Source organism: Myotis lucifugus, unplaced genomic scaffold (genome assembly GCF_000147115.1).
Source record: "Myotis lucifugus unplaced genomic scaffold, Myoluc2.0 scaffold_99, whole genome shotgun sequence".
NCBI lineage: Eukaryota > Metazoa > Chordata > Mammalia > Chiroptera > Vespertilionidae > Myotis > Myotis lucifugus.
The window spans coordinates 1,243,616-1,264,631 of NW_005871147.1; the positions used below are offsets into that span (position 1 = coordinate 1,243,616).

The window sequence follows — 21,016 nt, forward strand, 5'->3', positions numbered from 1 at the left end:
CCGGGGGCTGTTTGCAAACTGCGCCCATTTTGTGGGGCCGAATCCGCCCGGGCGACGCTCCTCCATCACGTGGTAGGTGCTGCTGCTGCTGCTCCTTTCCTCCACCTCCTCCCGCTGCCCTTTCTCCTTCTCCTCGCTCTCCCCGTGGCTCCCATTTCTCTCTCTTTGTTAGTAGTAACTAGAAAGGCAGGGCAGGGCAGGAAAAACCCCCGGAACTTTAAATGGCCTCTCCGGGCTTCCCCGCTGCGGGTCCGGGGCTGGGAGTCGCCCCAAGGGCGGGGGTGTGCGGGGCCCTTCCCCACCAGCTGCCGCCGCGTTCGCCAGCTTTTCCTTTGGCGTTCTATTTAAAAACGAGGCCTTAGAACACGATTTATTCCCGTTAAAAAAACAAAACAAAAACAAACTCTGGCTTTCGCCTTGAACTTCTCGACTGCAAAAGGCCTTTCTCTGCTCGAAATACACATCTTGCGCGTTTCGCGGTGTATATCACAACTCTTGATTGTTCTGTGAGATGGTTATTTGTTTCATTTATTTATTGTTTTTGTTGCCTGTAAATTGAGGTCACTTAGGTTTTCAGATCTAGTTTCCCTCAGGCGGACGTGTTTTTTTTTTTTTTAACTAAAGAGGAAGAGGCATTTATTTGCTTTTAAGTGAGTTTGGGGGGCCTGTTTTCCGGCTGACGGTCTTTTGAGTCTCAGCATATAGTTTGATTGTTCTTCCATATGATAAACAGTATCCTGATGCTTTACTTAAACATCCTTTTGTTTTCCATTTTTGGGATCCCAATGTGGTGTTTTTGAGAAACATGTTACTTAACTATTGCTTATTGGATTGCCTTAGGGGAGAAGGGGTGACATAATGGCGCCACTTTAAATTGCTCTTTCCTCCTCCGTTTTCCCCCTTTATTCTAGAGGTCACTGGTGCATTTTTTGTGACCTATTAATAAAACTGTACTTGAGGATATTAACAGTACAACTCTTAGGGCTAGAGTTTGGTCCCTTAAGGGTCGGTAGACTCGAATCTCAAGGTTCCCAAAGTTCCGAGAAACCTCCCTAGTCTTGCCTCGCTTCCCTCCCCTCCATTCACAATCCTGATGTTGCCATCTCCTTTGTCACGTGGCTAGCAATCATTGTGTGTTTCTTTTTTTTTTTTTTTGGTTTGTTTTGGGATGTGTTTTTATTTTTAAATTGTAGCCCAGAAGAACCTATCCCCTCCCCATTGGAGAGAGCAAAACGTTTTAGTTGTTTTAGTTTTAGAGTCGGAGAACATTTGTAAAAAACGATAAAATTACATAATCTTTGCCTTGCGTAATCATGATATAGTTATAGATTGTTACTGAACTTCGTTCTAAAGCACTTTCAAGTATGGAAAAGTAGTACATCGGGGTATGTTTTTCATATTTCGGAATAGTATAGTTGCTTTTTTTCCTACTTTGGGGCCATTTAAAGTACCACTATTTACAAAGGCTTAAGTGGGTGTGTTTTCCCCTCCCCCTTCTATAGGCTATACTTGGTTCCTTTTCTAACAGTCTGACCAATTTAGAAATTTTCAATTGTCTGCAGGTTTGTCAGTTAAAACTATTTTTCTTATATCCTAACAACAGTAAATACTTTTGAGTAATAATTATGCTTTAGCTAAGAGTATTTCATTATATTTTTATTGTGCTTTTGATCTGGAGATTTTTTGCTTTTTATCTTAAAGTTTTAAATGAATGTTCATTTATTGGTTTCTTCATGTCAGTTTTCCTAATAATTGTGTAAATTCCTATTTTATAAAATACCAAGTATATTTCTCTGTTTTTCTGCATAGGTTATTAGCCACTTTTACAATTTAAAAAATGTGATTTAATAAACTTTTTAAAAAAGTCAATATGAAATGTAGTGATTCTTAAGGATGCATTGATTCTTGTCCTCTTACTAGATATATTTTCAATGATTTGGGCCATTTTCTTTGCTAACAGTTACATCACATCATGTGATATGTGCAGTGTGATGTGTAGTTCTAAAAATAAGGCAAGGTAAAATGCTCATTCCTTGAGGAATTTAAAAAATGTATTATAAATGTGGGAAAACTGATTTATATTTCTGATTTCAATTTCCACTACGTTTCCCCAACACAGTATGCAATTCTTTTGACTTTAGCGTATTTGGTATATTTGTTAGTGATCTCATGTTTGGAGGTGATTAGCTTTTTATTTCTCAAATGTTGGAGAGAAATATTAAATGTGACCAAGATTCTGAACATCTCTGTATTATGGTTGGTCTCTGATGACTGCCTCATTAAAGTAAGATACATATGTAAGATAAGTATTTTTGATTTGTATCTGTAGATAGTTAAAAGAATGATCAATTAAATATTGATGGACCTTTGAGGGTGGGGTGGGATGGGGTTTTTGGTCCTTTAGCCTATATGAATTTATTGAAGTGAAGTATTTAGAAGTGTTCCTGCATCTTTTCTGAAAGCTTCATTCAGAACATTAGTATTTGACTGTTGTGCTTTACCAAAGTCAGGTGTTAACTTTTTGTCTGATTTTCTTTTTTCTTGCCTACACATGTTATTTCTATGGCTAAAACTGCAGAGCATTCTTTGGTTGTTAAGTGACTTATCATTATCCTGTTGAGGAAAATTTTGGAAGCTAGAAAATGAGTAAGCCTTAAGTTCACTTTTGAACTTTTATCACGGTGAGAAGAAAGGAAAATAACTGTAGTACTCCATTTTTTCTTCTTCAAACACTGCCAACTCTTCCATCTTATTTGTTACACTGTAACCTACATCCTCTGAATTTTATTGGGTTGGCCACAGATTTTAATTGTATTTTAAAGTGAAAGCAAATTTTAGCTTTGTTCTGTTGATACAACCTGACTCATGTGACCTGTAAACATAGGGCCATGTGGTTGATGGTGTTGGTTGGAGAAGGTATTTTAGTATTTGAGTGGTGCTAGTTAGGAACTTTGTGAATAAAGCTTAGTTATCTTGTCATATTAGAAACACAATTTTTAAATGTTGTAAAAACATCATGATCATGCTGTATTTTCTAAACAGTAGTCATTGAAAATTCTGCGTTTAAAGAGTAATACTTATTCCTTTTATATTTAGTCAGCTTGCTTGAAGGCTTGGTAGGATTTGTTTTTTTCTTCTTGGTGAGGCTATTAAAACAAATTTAAGTAATTTCCTTCCTGGAGAGAGAGAGATTAAAAAATTTTTTTTTAATTGATTCTCTCCCCCCCCCCCCCCCCCCAAAAAAAAAAACTCTCCCTTGGCTTGAGTTTGGAAAGGAGGGAACGGGGCAAAATAACTATGGGGGCCTCTTTTGATTGCCCGAGCAAAGTTCAACCATTTAGTGGTTTATTAGAGCTCTTAAAGCACCTTTTCTTTGCCTTCTTTCTCTAATTTAAGTAAGCTTCTGCCTTGGATGGTTAGAACAGTGGTTCTCAACCTTCCTAATGGCGGGACCCTTTAATACAATTCCCCATGTTGGGGTGACCCCCCAATTTCATTGGTACCAATTGAACATGATTAAAGCCTAGAGATTCATCACAAAAACAATATGTAATTATATGTGTGTTTTCTGATGGTCTTAGGCGACGCGACCCCTGTGAAAGGGATCGTTTGACCTCCAAAGGGGTCGCGACCCACAGGTTGAGAACCGCTGGGTTAGACTGTTTTAAGTTTTAGGAAGTGTCTTTACATTAGTGTACCCTTCTGTTTGATCACTTTTTGAAGTACAGTGTAGGTGTCTTAAATAAAAATGGTCCCAAACACCTGGCCTACCTACTATCTCAGTGCAAAGAGTATTTGGACCATGTCCTTTACCCTAAAATAGGACTTTATTTCTTGGAAATCTATATTAAGACTGGTTTTCCAGTCTGCATGTTGGCTCTGAAGATGTATTTTTAAATTATAGTTTCTATCCCTAATAATTTGTCTCTGGGCATATTAAAAATTTTGTAAAAATATTCTTGCCAGAGTATAATAATTCATAACAAAATAAGGCTCTTTCAGTACTTCCCATTCTCCTAAAAACAGTGATAGGAAAGACAATATAAATTGGAAAAGACAGATACCCACTGTACTAGAGATCTCCAACATTTGAAGGCCACAAGAAGGTAGGAGGTAAGTGGTATCTTTGGGTATCACTTGCAGATTGTGGGAAGAATTGTGGGTCATAGGAAAAGACCAGTTGGAAGGGTTACTATTAATTACTCAGTTATTATTTGTTTCTCCATTATGCCATGTGCCAGTCTTTTAGGATGTAGGGTAAAATATGTAGGAGAAAATAAACCAGTAGGTATAATTTACCAAAAAGACTGGACTCCAAACAGGACTGAAATTGACTTTTTTTTAATGAGTTATGAGGAAACTGACTTAAGAGTTTGAAGCACAGCTCATATTTATGAATGAAAAGCAGATAAACTTGGATAATCTGAAAGAAAAACTTAAAAGTTTGTATAAGAAGGTTTTAAACCTTTATGCCAAGAGACCCTCAAGGGGGAAGATCTTTTAAATTCTTATCTCCCTTTGGGTAGATGTCTGGCAGATAATAGTTGCTTAATAAATGTTACTTCCTGCAAGCCTTGCTTTTCCAAGACTAAGCTAGCTCCATAAAATTTTAACATTTGAATGCCCTAACCTACTAAGGAATTATTTAGCTATATGTATATATATACATTTACATATGTGTGTGTATTTATATATATATATATATATATACACACACACACACACACTTTTAAAAAATATGTTTTTATTGATTTCAGAGAGGAAGGGAGAGGGAGAGAGATAGAAACATCAATGATGAGAGTCATTGATCGGCTGCCTCCTGCACGCCCCCTACTGAGGATTGAGCCTGTAACCTGGGCATGTGCCCTTGACTGTAATCGAACTTGGGACCCTTGAGTCCACAGGCTGATGCTGTATCCACTGAGTAAAATCAGCTAGGGCTAGGTATATATTTTAATGTTGACTGTAAACTTGCCTTTTTTTCCTAGTTCTAATTTTTTAAGAATTACAATTTTTCCCCAAGCTTTTGAGAATCAGGAAATGTAAGGTGGAGGTAAATTCAGTGCAGTTTTATCTAAATGTTATCAAAAACTCTGGTTCTTGTTACTTGAACCAGGAATCCCAAATGAGGTCTCACTCTGAATTTTAAGTACAGCAGATTCTGCTCTTGTTTGGAAAAAGTTGCTTGAATAACATCAAACTTAATGGAAGATCCTCACCTTTTAATTTCTTTTTTAAAAAGGATCAGCTTAAGATCAGAATTGGTTAGTCACAGTTGGAGGGGAAGTGTTGGGGAATAAAAAAGATGAATAACAATTTTGTTAGAACGTTAAACCAAAAATTGCTAAAAGCTTACATCCAGGTTTTCTCCTGCTACTTGTTATTTGGCCTTTGTGACTGCTTATTAGCACCTTCACGGAAGGGTGTGAAGGGAAAAGAGGCAAAAAGCTAATTAGTTTAATTTTTTATGTTTGCTAATGTATAGGCTTTGAAGAAATACTAGTTTGATAAGTTGAACTGTCAGGAAAGTTTCATTAAACTGTTTGTACATTACCATGGAGAACTGATGATTTTAAAGACCTTAAGCACATATCAAAAAAAAAATCGGGCAACTGTTTATGCAGTTACTGGTTTATTGCTTACTCCTACTTTTTCCTTTGGCCTCCCAAAGGATTGAAAGAAGGATGGTAGTATTACTATTTAACATTTCCCTGGTGTTGGAAAAATGAATTTTTATTTATCATTAATTCAGTACTCTAAACAGATAAGGTAGGCTTCAGTGAGATCCCTGGAATTTGGTCAAGGATGCCCGCCAAAAAGAACCCGTTTGCTTTTGAATTGCTTGGATCCTTTAAGAAATCTCTGATTTTAAGATTGTTCAAGCACTTGTACTGTTAGAGCTTGTTAGAAAGAGACGAGATTAAAAAGTACTTTTTTCCTCTTTGTTTTTATGTGAGGTAGACTGGTAGGAAATTTGAATTCAGTGGTAAACATCAATAAGTATTTTGATAGGTAGTCATCCTTCAAAAATTTTTTTCTGTTTATTTTTAAATAGGAATGGGATCATACTTATGTTCTTGATCCCCCCCCCCCCCCATTTAGCTATACATCAGAGGATTTTCACATCAAAAATAGTTTTCTAGTGTGTCTTTTTTTTAAGTTTAGGGTTTTTTTGTATTACAATTCTTCAGTGAAAGAATTGTACATACATCTTTATGTATCTATGAGAATATTTCTCTTGGATAGGTTCCTAGAAATGTAGTTATTGGGTAAAATTTTGGGTAATTGCATTTACATTTTTGATATATTTTTGTCTTCAAAAGGCTTTTGTAACCAAATTTAATAGTTTAAATGCTACAGTTAAAAATTTGCCAGTCTGGGTTCAGGTGCTTGGCACTATAAATGACTGGAACTTGAGGTAGATGAAATCTGTCCTAGATTCAGTTGGTGCCAGCTTCTTGTTAGATCATTATCATTTTATGATCAGACATCCCCTTTAACTTCATAATGGATCTCCAGCTGGTACATTCAACATAGCATGCTCAGATTAACTAGCATATATATTGGTCCACTGTCTGCCAGGCACAGTGCTGCATGTAGGGGATAAAGATAAAACAAACAGTAACCCCTTTTTAAGGAAGTATATAGTCTAGGGAAGGAAGAGAAAGACAAAATTGGGAGTCTATATTACATTATGAGCTATTGCCCAGGGTGTCACGGAGGTGCAGGTAAGACCCAGAGAGTGAGAGGGACCCCTAATTCAACTTGGAATGAATGGGGAATACTTGAAAGAGCATGTGATCTTGGAGAAGAAAAAGTAGCACAAGCAAAGGTGCAAGGGCATGGGAGAGCCTGGAACTATAAATACAATTCAGGAAGTTTGGAGCTGGGGACAGGTTGGAGATGAGGCTGAGTGTTAAAAGGACGTAGATACTCTGTGTGGGGAGTTTGGATTCATCCTTACCCTAGTGTCACTAAAAGATTTTAAGCAGGAGCACAACATGGTCAGATTTATATTCCCTCTCCTCTCCTCTCTTCCTTTTTTTTTTTTTTTCTAATAATCATTTTGGTGGTAGATGCTATATTGAAGGCTTGCTGAGACAGGAAGAAAGAACAGTTGGGAGATTATTATTGCCTGGATTACTGTAGTACATAATTAGGTTCTGAATTAAGGCAATGGCATTAAGGATGGAGTGAGTGTGCCTATTCTACTTCCTATTTTGAACTCTCCCTAGTCCGTCGTCAAAATTCAACCAGAATGTCATCTCTTTCTGGAACCCTTCAGGCAAAACACAGTGCTTTATCATCTGGGTTTTCCTTTGCACCTATTTTCTATCTTTTTTGTGTTGTATGTGATAACCCTCACCCGTGGATATGTTTTCCATTGCTTTTCAGAGAGAGAGGGAGAGGTGGGAGAGAGAGAGACATCAATATGAGAGAGACACATTGATTGGTTGCCTCCCACATTCATCCTGACTGGGGCCAGGGATCGAACCTGCAACCCAGTTTGACTGGGAATCAAACTCTCAACCCTTCTGTGTGAGGGCTGACGCTCTAACCACTTAGCAACACTAGCCAGGGCTATATTCTGTCTTCTTATCTTTGCATTAATGAAACTGTTACAATTTTTATTTATTTTTTTATTTTATTTTGTTTTATTGCTTAAAGTATTACAAAGAGTATTACATATGTCTCCTCTCCCCGCCCCCCCTTGACATTCCCCTGGCCTCCCCTAACCCCCATTGTCTTATGTCCATTGGCTATGCTTATATGCATGCATACAAGTCCTTCGGTTGATCTCTAACCCCCCCAAACCCTCCCCAGGCTTCCCACTGTAGTTTGACAGTCTGTTCAATGCTGCTCTGCCTCTGTATCTATTTTTGTTCATCAGTTTATAATGGTCTTTATTATCCATAAATGAGTGAGATCATGTGGTATTTTTCTTTCATTGACTGGCTTATTTCACTTAGCATAATGCTCTCCAGTTCCATCCATGCTGTTGCAAACGGTAAGAGTTCCTTCTTTTTTACAGCAGCATAGTATTCCATCGTGTATTTGTACCACAGTTTTCTAATCCATTCACTACTGATGGGCATTTAGGCTGTTTCCAAATCTTAGCTCTGGTGAATTGTGCTGCTATGAACATAGGGATGCATATTTCCTTTCTGATTGGTGTTTCTGGTTTCTTGGGATATATTTCTAGAAGTGGGATCACTGGGTCAAATGGGAGTTCCATTAGACCATAAACTCCTGCAGTCTTTCTATTATTCGTCTGACATTTGTATTTGTTTAAGTGAGCTATCTATGATATACAATACATCAGTGATTGGGATCAAGATTCATTCACAGGGGGCCCGGCTGATGTAGCTCAGTGGATTGGGCATCATCCCATGGACCAAAAGGTCCTGGGTTTGAGTCCCAGTCAGGGCACATTCCCGGATTGTGGGCTTGATCCCCAGTAGGGGGCGTGCGGGAGGCAGCCTATCGATGTGTCTCGTCTATGCTTCTGTCACTTCCTCTCCTCTCTATTTAAAAATCATTAAAAACATATTTTAAGAAAAGATTCATTCACATAGGGAATGCTGATGAACAGGAATTGGGTTAGGATTTGGTGTTGGGACTATGGGATGGATTTTGGATATGGAATAGTTGAAGTAGCAGTATGGATGATGCTGGACCCTACATATTCTTTAGGTTTCAACTTAAATGTTATTCCCTCTGGGAAGCCTTCTATGATTCCACCCACTCTCAGCCTGTGCTAGGGTCCCGTTAATGTGGCCCCCCAGGATTCCCTGATCACATAGTAGTGTCTTTAGTGGTCTTTGTCATTACTGTAGACACTTAGTGTGGTGCTTTTAATGTTATAGGCATTTTAATGAAATGTTTATTGGAGATAATCAGTTGGTATTCCTCTAAAGACTAAAATTTGAAATCTAGTGTCTAGCAGTTAAGGTCCTTTCAATTTAAAATTAGCCTTAAGTTACTTAGTATGATGGTTTAAGAGTTGTGGACTTTAGAATTAGGGATTTGAATTGGAATCCTGCTTCTGAATTTTAGAAGTTCTGAATGTCAAGTTTCCTCATCTATAAAATGAAAATAAAAGTACTTGCTTTACAGTGTTATTGTGAAGATAAATGAGAGCACATGTAAAACGCTTAGCACAGTGACTGACGTAGTGAAAGGTCAGTTAATGTAAGTGAGCAGCAGTCATAATAATAACCTCTAGTCAGAGCTATGATTCCCTTAGTAATTATAAACGTTTTCGGTTAAGAAGCTCTGTTGGCATAGGAAAGTGTTAGGGACTAGCGTGGTGAGGTCCACATTATTTTTTTGACTTGTAATAAAAAATATGTCTCTACTCCCTATTGTATTTCATACCTACATTGTTTTCCATTTAAAAGAAACATTTTGCATTGTGTCCCATAATGTAGCTTTCAGAACAAATCACTACATACATAGCTGCTTTCCTCTTTTTTTTTTTTTAATTTCAGAGAGGAAGGGAGAGGGAAAGAGAGATAAAAACATCATTGATGAGAGAGAATCACTGATCAGCTGCCTCCCACACACCCTGCACTGGGGATTGAGCCCGCAACACGAGCGTATGCCCTTGACTGGAATCGAACCTGGGACCCTTCAGTCCGCAGGCCGACGCTCTATCCACTGAGCCAAACCAGCTAGGGCTGCTTTCCTCTTCTTGAGAAGCTGTATACGTGTACCACTTGGCTCATCCAAATTGCTTGTGGATCATCTCCTAAATCCTTTCCCATTATTTTTTTTTGTCAGTTTCTTGATTAGAGTTTCCTCATCTTCCTCCGCTTGGCAAAATCTCACCAAGTGTTGTTGTTGTTGTTAATCTTCACTCAAGGATATTTTTTCCATTGGGTTTTAGAGAGAGCGGAAGGGGGGAGAGGGGAGAGTCTATTGGTTGGGGGAGGGGGGCATCTATTGGTTGCCTCCCACATGATGGACTGGGGATGGAACCTGCAACCCAGATAAGTGCCCTTGACTGGGAATTGAGCCTGAGACCCTTCGGTCCCAGGGTCAGTGCTGTAACTATTGAGCATACTTGCCAGAGCAAACAAGTGTGTTTTGACTACTCTAGTTCAGTCAGTAAGTGCTTACAGTACTTAGAGTTTACCGAGCTCTAGATAAAGTTGCCGAGTATGCAAGAGAAGGATCCTAAAGAACACTGCCTGTTTTGAAATATAATTAATAAATTGTGACAATTAGGGAACATTCAAACACATAATTTAAATTGAGTGATGGTGACTTTAAGTGCACTGAAAAATTTAAGCAGGAAGAAAGCAATGTGAATCTGAATAGTAGGGAAAAGTTTCTGTAGAGATGTTATGTATTGAAGGATTAATTATGTTTTGGGCCTTTCCGGTAGAAGCAGCAGCCTAGGCAGAGATTGTGGAGTTTGGAATTTAGGGAGAGTTCTGGGTCCATACTACCTGATGTACTTGTTCCGATATTGTTTTACTAGAGGCCCAGTGCACGAATTCGTGCACCAGTGAGGTCCCTCTGCTGGGCCTGTGGGATCGGGCCAAAACCATCTCTCTGACATCCCCCGGACACTTAGCATATTAGGTTTTTATTATATAGGAAGTTTCATCTTGGAGAATTTTGACTTGTGAAAAGGCACTGGAAGTTATTGTAGAATAGAGAAGTGAGATGATAAAAAGGTATGGAATGTATTGGAGGGCTGAGCTATCAGTCAGGAAGCTGCTATGATTTAGGTCTGAGCTGATGAAGACTTGGCTGGGTTTTGGTTGGTAATGTTAAGAATAGAAAGGATATACCACACCTGAACAGCTTTATGAGCAATGCATAGAGAAGATAAAGTTATGAAGGAAAAGAGAGCCTTTTCTCTTGTCCTTAAGATCCTTTACATTAATGTTTGTGTCACTTATTTGGCCCTCATGCAAACTTTAGCCCCTTCTAATTTCTGGATTTAAGTTTGGAGAAAACTTTGACCATACTACTGTGGTGACCACTTTAGTTGAGGTTCTTGTTGCATCCTGTCTGGATTATTGCAGTAGCTGCTGCTTTGCCTTTTCGTTTTCTTTTAATCCATCCTACCCAACTGGTCTCTGAAAAGCTCACTTCTGATGTGTCACTCCCATTTGGAAAGCCTTTAATGACATTCTGCTGCCTTTAAGTCTGAGTAAAGGCTGGCTATTTAAGGTTTTCCGTTATTGAACTGGCTTCAAACTGTCTTGCTACCTTTTTCTGTACTGTTTCCTCTATTAACTTTATATTTCAAGAAAATTGATCATTTAACCTCTAGGATGTCCTATGTTTTCCCAGAGCCTTGCCTTTTCCCATGCTATTTCCTCTCACTAGAATGCCATGTTACCATTCTCTTGTTTTAACCTCTTAGATATTAAATTTTAGCTCATTTAAACATTTCAGCTGACATTTGACAACCTCACGGACACTTCCCTTACCAACCTTCCTCCTTCTCTTTCTTTCCTTTGTGCAGAGTAATGAGGTAATGGGATAAGAAGTTAGTAGAAGCCACATTATGGGCAAACTTTTCTTCCCCATCTGATTTTTTGCTTGTTTTCAGTGCAAGTGTGGTGATTAGCCAGCCAGATGGCCAAACCCTTCTCCTTGGGTTTTTGCAGTTTATCAACATTTTTGCAAGATGGATGCTGCTAGTTTTTTCTTGTGTATTTGGGAGTCCTCTGTTGGAAACTAACGAGGCAAAGTTTTCAGTTGTAGGTATGGAGTTAGTTCTGACTTGCAGTATTTGAAGCAGCCAGGTGTTTTGCTTTCTGGAAAGAATATATCTTACATGTCTATCTCTATAGATAGACATAAAGATATAGGTCTGTATCTCTAGGACAGTGATGGCGAACCTTTTGAGCTCGGCGTGTCAGCATTTTGAAAAACCCTAACTTAACTCTGGTGCCGTGTCACATATAGAAATTTTTTTATATTTGCAACCATAGTAAAACAAAGACTTATATTTTTGATATTTATTTTATATATTTAAGTGCCATTTAACAAAGAAAAATCAACCAAAAAAATGAGTTCGCGTGTCACCTCTCACACGCGTGTCATAGGTTCGCCATCACTGCTCTAGGAAGTACTTTTCAATTGGGAGGTGTGATTTTTGCCCCCTATGGGACATTTGACATTTCTGGAGGCATTTTTGGTTGTCATAATTTGTATTAAGGTGTTACTAGCATCTAGTGGGTGGAGGCCAGGGATCCTGCTGAATAGAGTGCACAAGAGAGACCTCCCCCCTTTACAACAGAGTTATTCAGCACAAGATGTCAGTAGTGTTGAGAAACTCTGCCCTAGGGATATGTTTTTGCTTCAAAAGTGCTACTTGTGTTAGGTCGAAGTTTGTCCTTGAACCTATACTGCAGTTTAGAATAATAGAATCCTAAGTACAGGAAGGGACCCTAGAATTCACATATTTGAACTTTATTCCAACTGTATCCCTCAGAACAGTGTTCCTCAACCTATTAATAGGTGTAATGGGAAAAAGGTGTTTATTTGTTAAATAAGTTTGGTAAAGGCAAATATCTGCATATTCAGTATGATGAAATACATTGTGGATCTCCATCAAAGGAAGTGTTTCCCCAAATGTGTTTGCCTGCTGAACCCATTTAACATTTTCCAGTCTCCAAATGCTTCCTTGGAACTGGTAGGGAAACCATTAATTACCTAGCCCAGTCTTTTATAGCAGATAGGTTCTTTGGTCTCTTTAAACTTACTGGAAAATCTTAATTTGTGTTAGCTTCATCTGCATTTGTCAGATTGTGGTTTATTAGATGAACTAAAAATTGGGATATTTTAGATTTATTTTGAGTGTACGCTATAACTTTATTGTCTAACCCCACCCGCAAATTGGAAATTATAATAATCCCAGCCTGAAACCTACTACTGCCCAGGCTGTTTTGAGGATTAATAAGTTAATTATAGCTTTTAATGCTTTGTATTCTTAGGAGAAAGGTGACTTATTATAAGCTGTTGTGCTGTTTTTGTAAAACTGCTAAAGTTTGACAGTCTTCTCTGTTTTAAATTGTTGGACAGTGAAACTTTTAGGACTTCAAGTGGGATGGGAATAATTGTTTTAATCAACATTTTGTGGAGTATGTTCAATTTTTAAGAAAAAGTCAGTCACTGACATTTTGCCTTACTCAGGTTTTTTGGCTCTTTAAAAATTTGCATTACTTTCTTTTTGCATCCTTTCCTTTTATTATATAAGTAATATATGTTTGTGGTAGAGACAATTACATAAGCCAGAAAACCAAAGACAGAAGAATATTACCACCTACTTTTAAAAACAAAAATAAGGTTATAGTACTTGTTTTGTAACACCTTTAAAAAAATTAACAGTGAAGCAGGAACTTTTTCATGTCAGTAAATACAAGTGTGCTTTGTTATTTATTGTTGCATAGTATTCCATTACATGGGTATTTCATAATTTAAATTGTTGGGCATTTGATTTGCTCTCTTTTTATCAGAAATAACATCATGAAATATTAAATGAATTTCTAAGCTTATGTGATGATTTATAGCAATTAAAGCTAATATTGAGTGCTAGCTAACCAGATTTGTTATGTCCATTTATGTGCTTTTTTCCCTAAGTGAAAAGTCCTCAAGTACAGTGACCTTTTAGAGAAATATTTGCTTAATATTTTTCCTGTGCATTAAGAAGTCTCATAGAAATTTATTTTTATATTTGCTTTTAGTCTATAGGTTATTAATAGTGCAAATAATGGGTGTTTTTGCCAGGTACTAGGCTAAGTAATTGAAAATATTTCATTTAATCATCACAGCAACCTTGTGATTTAGGCTTGTCTTTGGTAGATGAGGAAATGGAGGGAACAGTTAAATAATTTAAATGAGGGTGGAGCCATGATGTGACCTTGGACCTACTCTCCTTACCTGTGAATGCCTTTGGGGGTAATATTGAATCTCAGCATTGCATTACAAGTCAACTAAGGGAGATGGTTGTAGATTTTTATCTTTTCCTATAAGTAATATTGTTTTGGTGTAGAAAGATAAAGATTTAGGATTTAGAAATGGAATTCCTTCTGAAGAGGTTGCTTTTCCCTCTCCCTACTTACTTAGATGATTGTTTTAGTAACTACTCTTTGCAGTGCGTCGTATGGGGATATAGAGACCAAGGAGAGTGTGTAAACAAAATAAACTCTTGCCTTTGAGCTGAGATATGCGTCATTAATGTTAAATTCACAGATGTACTTTCACAGGGTCAGAGAAATCTTGAAAGATATGGGATTTGAGCCAGCAGATTTTTCTTAAGTTGTGAACTTTAAATAATTAAATAATTCTAAAATCATGATGGAATATTTACTGCTTAAGTACTTCTGTAGTATGATGTTAATTATGACCCTCTTTTTTAAAAAAATATATTTTTATTGATCTCAGAGAGGAAGGAAGAGGGAGAGAGACAGAAACATCAATGATGAGAGAGAATCATTGATTGGCTGCCTCCTGCACGAGCCCACAACCTGGTCATATGCCCTTGACTGGAATCGAACCTGGGACCCTTCAGTCCGCAGGCCGACGCTCTATCCATTGAGCCAAACCAGCTAGGGCTATGACCCTCTTTTACGTGTGCTGTGCGAGCCTTGGTTTTCCAGAGTAAGTTTTGTGTAAGCTGTGTAACATCTGTGCTCTTGCTTGGGTCCCCAGAGGAAGGCTGTTTCCTGCCATTGCTGAGACTTACATATGGTGCTCTCGGGGTAGTAGGTTACAACTACTCTTCTCACCTGTTATATTATTCATCTGGCACTGATAATGTTCCTCCTTGCATTGCAAGTATCAACAATGTATTGCTATCAATTTAAAAGAGGAGAATATTGGATTGATGGGAAAGATCTGATAGTGATTTTTGTTTATTGCAGAAAATGCTTTGTGTACTATAAAACTAACTCAACATATTTTGCATTGGTTCATCTATCTATTGGTCATTTATACTATATTAGGAAGTAACATTAATGTTAAGATCAGAAATAGAAAAAGACATAAAACAGTTTGTGTTACATAGAAAGCCATATACCAGAAGGTCTACTTATTTCATAGAAAATTCATTAAAGTACAATATTAGAATGAGAAACTTTTGGCAGCTATGTAGAGCAATAGATAAATTTGAACTGTGAGTGTATTGGTATTTGTATGGATGCTATCTTGGTCATTTACTTAAATATTTATTTAATGATTTGAATGGTCATAGTGTGAAAAAAAACCTTGGTGTAGTCCTTATAGGGTCTATCATCCTGTGTTGTCATTAATCTAGGGCTAAAAAAGTTTGACCAAATTGGAAGTTGTCCTCTTGTTTTTTTGTTTGTTTGTTTCTTAAGTAGGGAAAAGGTTGCTTTAGTTCAGTGGTTCCCTAGTTTTTTGCTCTCAAGACCCCTTTTCACTCTTAAAACATGTTGAGACAACCACAAAGAACTTTTAAGTGAATGGCATTGTTTTACATTTTTGCAAATCTTACTAATGTCTGGCTTAATAGAAAACACCTGGATTCTCATATCTGTTTTTGCATTCATTCTATTGTATGTTTTGGTTGTAGAATATAAAGAAAATCTGGCTTCACACAGCTAGGTAGGTGGAAAAAGAGGAGTACTTAATAGTCTTTTTAGATAAGTGTGGATCTTCTTTGACATTGTACCCAAACTTGACAAGTCATAGTTTCATCGAGTTTAGTTGCAATATGGAATCTAAAACCATATCAATGAACCTTTTGTACTCTGTTAGGTCAGTAATTTTCAATCACTAGTGTGCCACAAGCAATTTTGAAACATGCAATACCTGACTATTTAGTCAGGGGTACTGACCTCTTTTCCCTTAGATACTCAAAAAAATAACAGCCAACGACAATAGCCGTCCAGTGTAAATGAATCAAAATTACACCTATTTTTTTTGTCAGATCAGCAAAAAAAAAATTTTTTTTTTTGGTCGCTGCAGGATTTTAGTACTAATTAGTGTGCCATGAGATGAAGAGGGTTGAAAATCACTATTAGGTTAAAATCTATTGGTCTGTCTTGAGCTTACTTTTACCTGTGCATGAGTTTCTCACATGCATTGGTCATTTGGTTATTTACTGAGTTTCCCAGATCTTCCAAATGTTTACACATTTTGTTGTATGGTATCAAAAATTTACATTTATTAATATCAGCAGTAGTATATTTAATTAGAAATGACTTTTTAAAGTAATGGGAATATGTTCATGTTCATGATGGTGGGTACAAGTTTTCAAAATACTTATTTTTTGCTTGAAAACCCAGATTTTATAATTGGCAATAAACATTGTCAGTGGTTTTTCTTGAAGTGACAGGTTCACTTTGTTCATTTTTGAGAAAATGTCTGCTAACTACATAAGTAGTTCTGCCAACTAAAAATAGTGTTAGATGAGAAAAGCTTCTAGTTCACCTTGCAATCAGTTGTACAGGTGCTTTTTCTCAGACTACTACTTTTTGTTGTTAATTTTTATCCGAGGATATTTTTTCCATTGATTTTTTTTTTTTTTTAAGAGGGAGAGGGAAAGAAACATTGATGTGAGAGAGACACATCGATTGGTTGCCTACTGCACGTGCCCCGACGGGCTGGGGGTCGAACCTGCAACCCAGGTATATGCTCTTATTGGGAATCCAACCTGAGACCCTTCAGTGGGTGTGCCAATGCTCTAACCACTGAGCACACAGACCAGGCTCTCAGACTTATTAAAGCTTCAGAAGTAATTTATGTGTACTTTACCTTTCATCACGAAGAATATTTAAAAAAGTAGAGTAGAGATTTTATAATTTTCATAATTTTATCAAGGACATTGATAAATGGAACTAGCTTTTTTAAAAAAATCCTAACCCGAGGACATGTTTATTGATTTTCAGAGAGAGAGATAAAGAGGGAGGGGGGGCAGAGAGAGAGAGAGAGAGAGAGAGAGGGAGACAGACAGAAGGACATGGATAGATAGACATTTGATGTGAGAGACATGAATCGGTTGCCTCCTGTATGTGCCCTGACCGGGAATTGAACCTGCGACCTTTCTGGTACACAGGTGCTCAGCCTTGTTTTTGTACCCTCATTGCAAATATCAACAGAAAAAAAATTTAAAAAGGCAAATAATTTTTAGGATTACTATGAAAATAGCTCTCGTGGACCCCTAAAATGGTCTTTGAGCTCCCAAGAAGTCTGTAGACTACACTTTTAAGAACAGTTGGCTTAGTTCTTTACATAGATTTTCTTTTGCTCTTAAACCAAATAGAGGCAAATGACTGAGGCTTTTAGCTTAGATTGCTAAATGAAAGCAATACCATTACCAGAGATAATAAATCTGGTTGAGGAGTAAGTATTGAAAGAAGAAAGTGAATTTTGAGTTCCAGGGAGCTTGAGGAACATAGAAGTGGGAATGTTGACTAGTGCAACTCAGCAAGTTTTTCTGAGTATTAGGAGGCCTCACTATATATACTAGAGGTCTCACTGTACTAGTACATACTAGTGGTTGTTGAGAAGGAAGTGGCTTCAGAGAGAAGAGGACAGAAGAAGGAACCTTGGTATCAAGGACATTAGGAAAGGAGAATTTCAAGAATGATTGGTCAGCACTACCTAATGCTTTAGAGAAGTCAAATAGATTGGGGATTGAGACTTGACCATTGAGATTTGATAATGAGATTACTGGTAACTTCTGCCAGAGCAGTAGGAGCCAGATTAGAGTGCAGAGGCAGCTATTTATATTATTCTTTTAGGAAGTTTTGGAGTGAAGGGAAGAGACAACTTGGGCAATTAATTTGAGAGGTAGGTTGTACTGAGGACAATGAAAGAAAGCTGACAAGTGTGATACAGTTAAGCTTGTAGTTTGAGCTGTCTTGCCGAGAAGTGAGAAGCTGCTGAACACTGGATTGTTTGGCCAGAAAAATACACAGCTCTATGACATTTGGCATATGAACTTTTTGGTAGAGATGGGGAGTTCTTACTAATTCTTTCCTGTTTAATTGCTAGGTGTTTAGTTTGCTTCATTTGCTTTAAATGTACTCATTTTAAGAAGTTTAAAGAGATTTTTCTCTTAAATGCAGGTGATTGACTTGAATAATCTGTGATTTTCTCAGTGTGGAACTTCTGTTTTAGCTACGTTGAATCCGTGGTAACAAGTGACAAAAAAAAGTGGAATTCTTTCTCTTGTACAGAAGAGTGTATGTGCTCTCTCGCCCTCCCTCCTTCCTTCCTTCCCTCCCCCTCCTTCCCCTGATGAAGAATATTCAGGTCTCCAGAGTGAATGTGACTGGAGGCAGAGTTTGGATTATAGCCTCAAGTAGTATTTGTATGAAAAATGTTGTTGTTGTCTATTATGCTTGTATTTCTAACTTCCTTTTGTTCTTTTCTTTCTAGTCTGTTCTCTGGGGAGGCAGAAAGGGGCCGTGGAGCTGGCCTCGGCACCGGGAGAGGCTGGACTTCCTGTCTCTCTGTGCTGAATGGCTGCGATGGCGCCCGCTCTCACTGACGCAGCAGCTGAAGCACACCATATCCGGTTCAAACTGGCTCCCCCATCCTCCACTTTGTCCCCTGGCAGTGCCGAAAACAACGGCAACGCCAACATCCTTATTGCTGCCAACGGAACCAAAAGAAAAGCCATTGCTGCAGAGGATCCCAGTCTAGACTTCCGAAATAATCCTAAGGAAGATTTGGGAAAGCTGCAACCATTGGTGGCGTCTTATCTCTGCTCCGATGTAACACCTGTTTCCTCGAAGGAATCATTGAAATTGCAAGGTGTCTTCAGCAAGCAGACAGTCCTTAAATCTCACCCTTTCTTATCTCAGTCCTATGAACTCCGAGCTGAGCTGTTGGGGAGACAGCCAGTTTTGGAGTTTTCTTTAGAAAATCTTAGAAGCATGAATACGAGTGGTCAAACAGCTCTGCCACAAGCACCTGTAAATGGGTTGGCTAAGAAATTGACTAAAAGTTCAACACATTCTGATCATGACAATTCCAGTTCCCTCAATGGGGGAAAACGAACTCTTACTTCATCTTCTCAGGGGGGTGAAATGGTGGCATCTGAATCAGGGGACTTGAAGGGGGGTATGACCAATTGCACTCTTCCACATAGAAGCCTTGATGTAGAACACACAACTATATTTAGCAATAATAGCACTGCAAACAAATCTTCTGTAAATTCCATGGAACAGCCAGCACTTCAAGGAAGCAGTAGGTTATCACCTGGCACAGACTCCAGTTCTAACTTGGGGGGCGTCAAGTTAGAGGGTAAAAAGTCTCCCCTGTCTTCCATTCTTTTTAGTGCTTTAGATTCTGACACAAGGATAACAGCTTTACTACGACGGCAGGCTGATATTGAAAACCGTGCCCGCAGATTACAGAAGCGCTTACAGGTTGTGCAAGCCAAGCAGGTGGAGAGGCACATTCAGCATCAGCTGGGTGGATTTTTAGAGAAAACTTTGAGTAAACTGCCAAACTTGGAATCCCTGAGGCCCCGAAGCCAGTTGATGCTGACTCGAAAGGCTGAAGCTGCATTGAGAAAAGCTGCCAGTGAGACCACCACTTCAGAAGGACTTAGTAACTTCCTGAAAAGTGATTCCATTTCAGAAGAATTGGAGAGATTTACAGCTAGTGGTATAGCCAGCTTGAGGTGCAGTGAACAAGCATTTGACTCAGATGTCACTGACAGTAGTTCAGGAGGAGAGTCTGATATTGAAGAGGAAGAACTGACCAGAGCTGATCCTGGGCAGCGTCACATACCTCTGTGAGTAGAACCCATGCATAATGACATTTTTGAGAGAGGGAACACAGGAGAAAGACTTGGTGAATTCCCATCATGGGGAGAATGGGATTCTTTGTTTATAAGTACCTAGATTCCATTTGTCTTTTTTCTAATTTTAAGTAGGTGAGTGCATATACTTGTTAGTGATGAAATGGAAGATATTTCTGGTATAGTTGCTGTAGGCTAAAAGCTGCTAATTTATTTTTAAAATCTAATTTATTAAAAATAGACATCTATTTGTAAAACTGTACCCATTCTGTGAGTGAATAGATTTTTTTTTGAAACTGGACATAAGTTATTTTTATAAGTTTCTATGACTTGATTTCAGAATTTGTTGCTTCTAGTAGATGGGGACAGAAATTTAGTTGACCTAGTTCACTTTGCTGGAGTTTATAGTTGGTTTAATTGAGCTTTCAGCCAAGAATGTACCCCGTCTTCACTTTTAACACTTGAGGTTTCCTCTCCTTTTTAAGGACTAATAATCAGAAAATGCTCTGAGTATTTTATAGGTTACATCTAAGCACAATTCACTTTTTCACAACTTGTCTCTACCTAAAATAGCCCATCTTTGTCAGATTTGGATTTTATTTTCTCTCAGCTAAGTTAAATGTATTAGCTTATTTGGGATAAATTCTTATTGGTGTTTCCAAATCTGTTTGTTTGAAGAAAATTCTGCTTAAGCTTTGAGTGGCACTCGGTGTGGTGGAGCTCATATATTTCCCTCCTAATTCTGCATTTGGCTCCTTATGGATTAACAAGGAAGTACAGTATATAAATATATCTCCTTAAAGATAAATCAGTCTATGCCCTAACCAGTTTGGCTCAGTGGATAGAGCGTCGGCTTGCGGACTGAAGGGTCCCAGGTTCGATTCCGGTCAAGGGCATGTACCTTGGTTGCGGGCACATCCCCAGAGGTGGGTGTGCAGGAGGCAGCTGATGGATGTCTCTCTCTCATCGATGTTTCTAACTCTCTATCCCTCTCTCTTCCTCTCTGTAAAAAATCAATAAAATATATTTTTAAAAAAAGATAAATCAGTCTACTTTTTTTAAAAAAAATTCTCAATCAAGGATATGTTTTTATTGATGAGAAAGAGAAACAAACATTCATGTGAGAGAGAAACATCGGTCGGTTGCTTCCCATATGCACCCCAACCAGGGATTGAGCCTATAACCTTGGTATGTGTCCTGACCAGGAATCGCACCTGCAGCCTTTTGGTGTACAGGACAACACTCCAACCAACTGAGCCACCTGGCCAG

At 38.1% G+C, this 21,016-nt stretch overlaps 1 protein-coding gene across 8 annotated transcripts in view; it reads left to right on the plus strand.

Annotated features, from left to right (window-relative positions):
* Window positions 1-21,016, plus strand: part of KANSL1 (KAT8 regulatory NSL complex subunit 1) — a 155,298-nt gene that overhangs the window by 29,433 nt on the left and 104,849 nt on the right. For 6 of the 8 annotated variants that reach the window (XM_023756784.1, XM_023756786.1, XM_023756788.1 and 3 more), the window contains exons 1-2: window positions 1-72; window positions 18,376-19,741. In XM_023756784.1, the coding sequence (XP_023612552.1) occupies window positions 18,459-19,741 (1,283 nt within the window). In that variant the 5' untranslated portion in view covers window positions 1-72; window positions 18,376-18,458. The remainder of the gene's footprint in view (window positions 73-18,375; window positions 19,742-21,016) is intronic. The other 2 variants (XM_014458711.2, XM_023756785.1) reach the window with 1 other exon arrangement.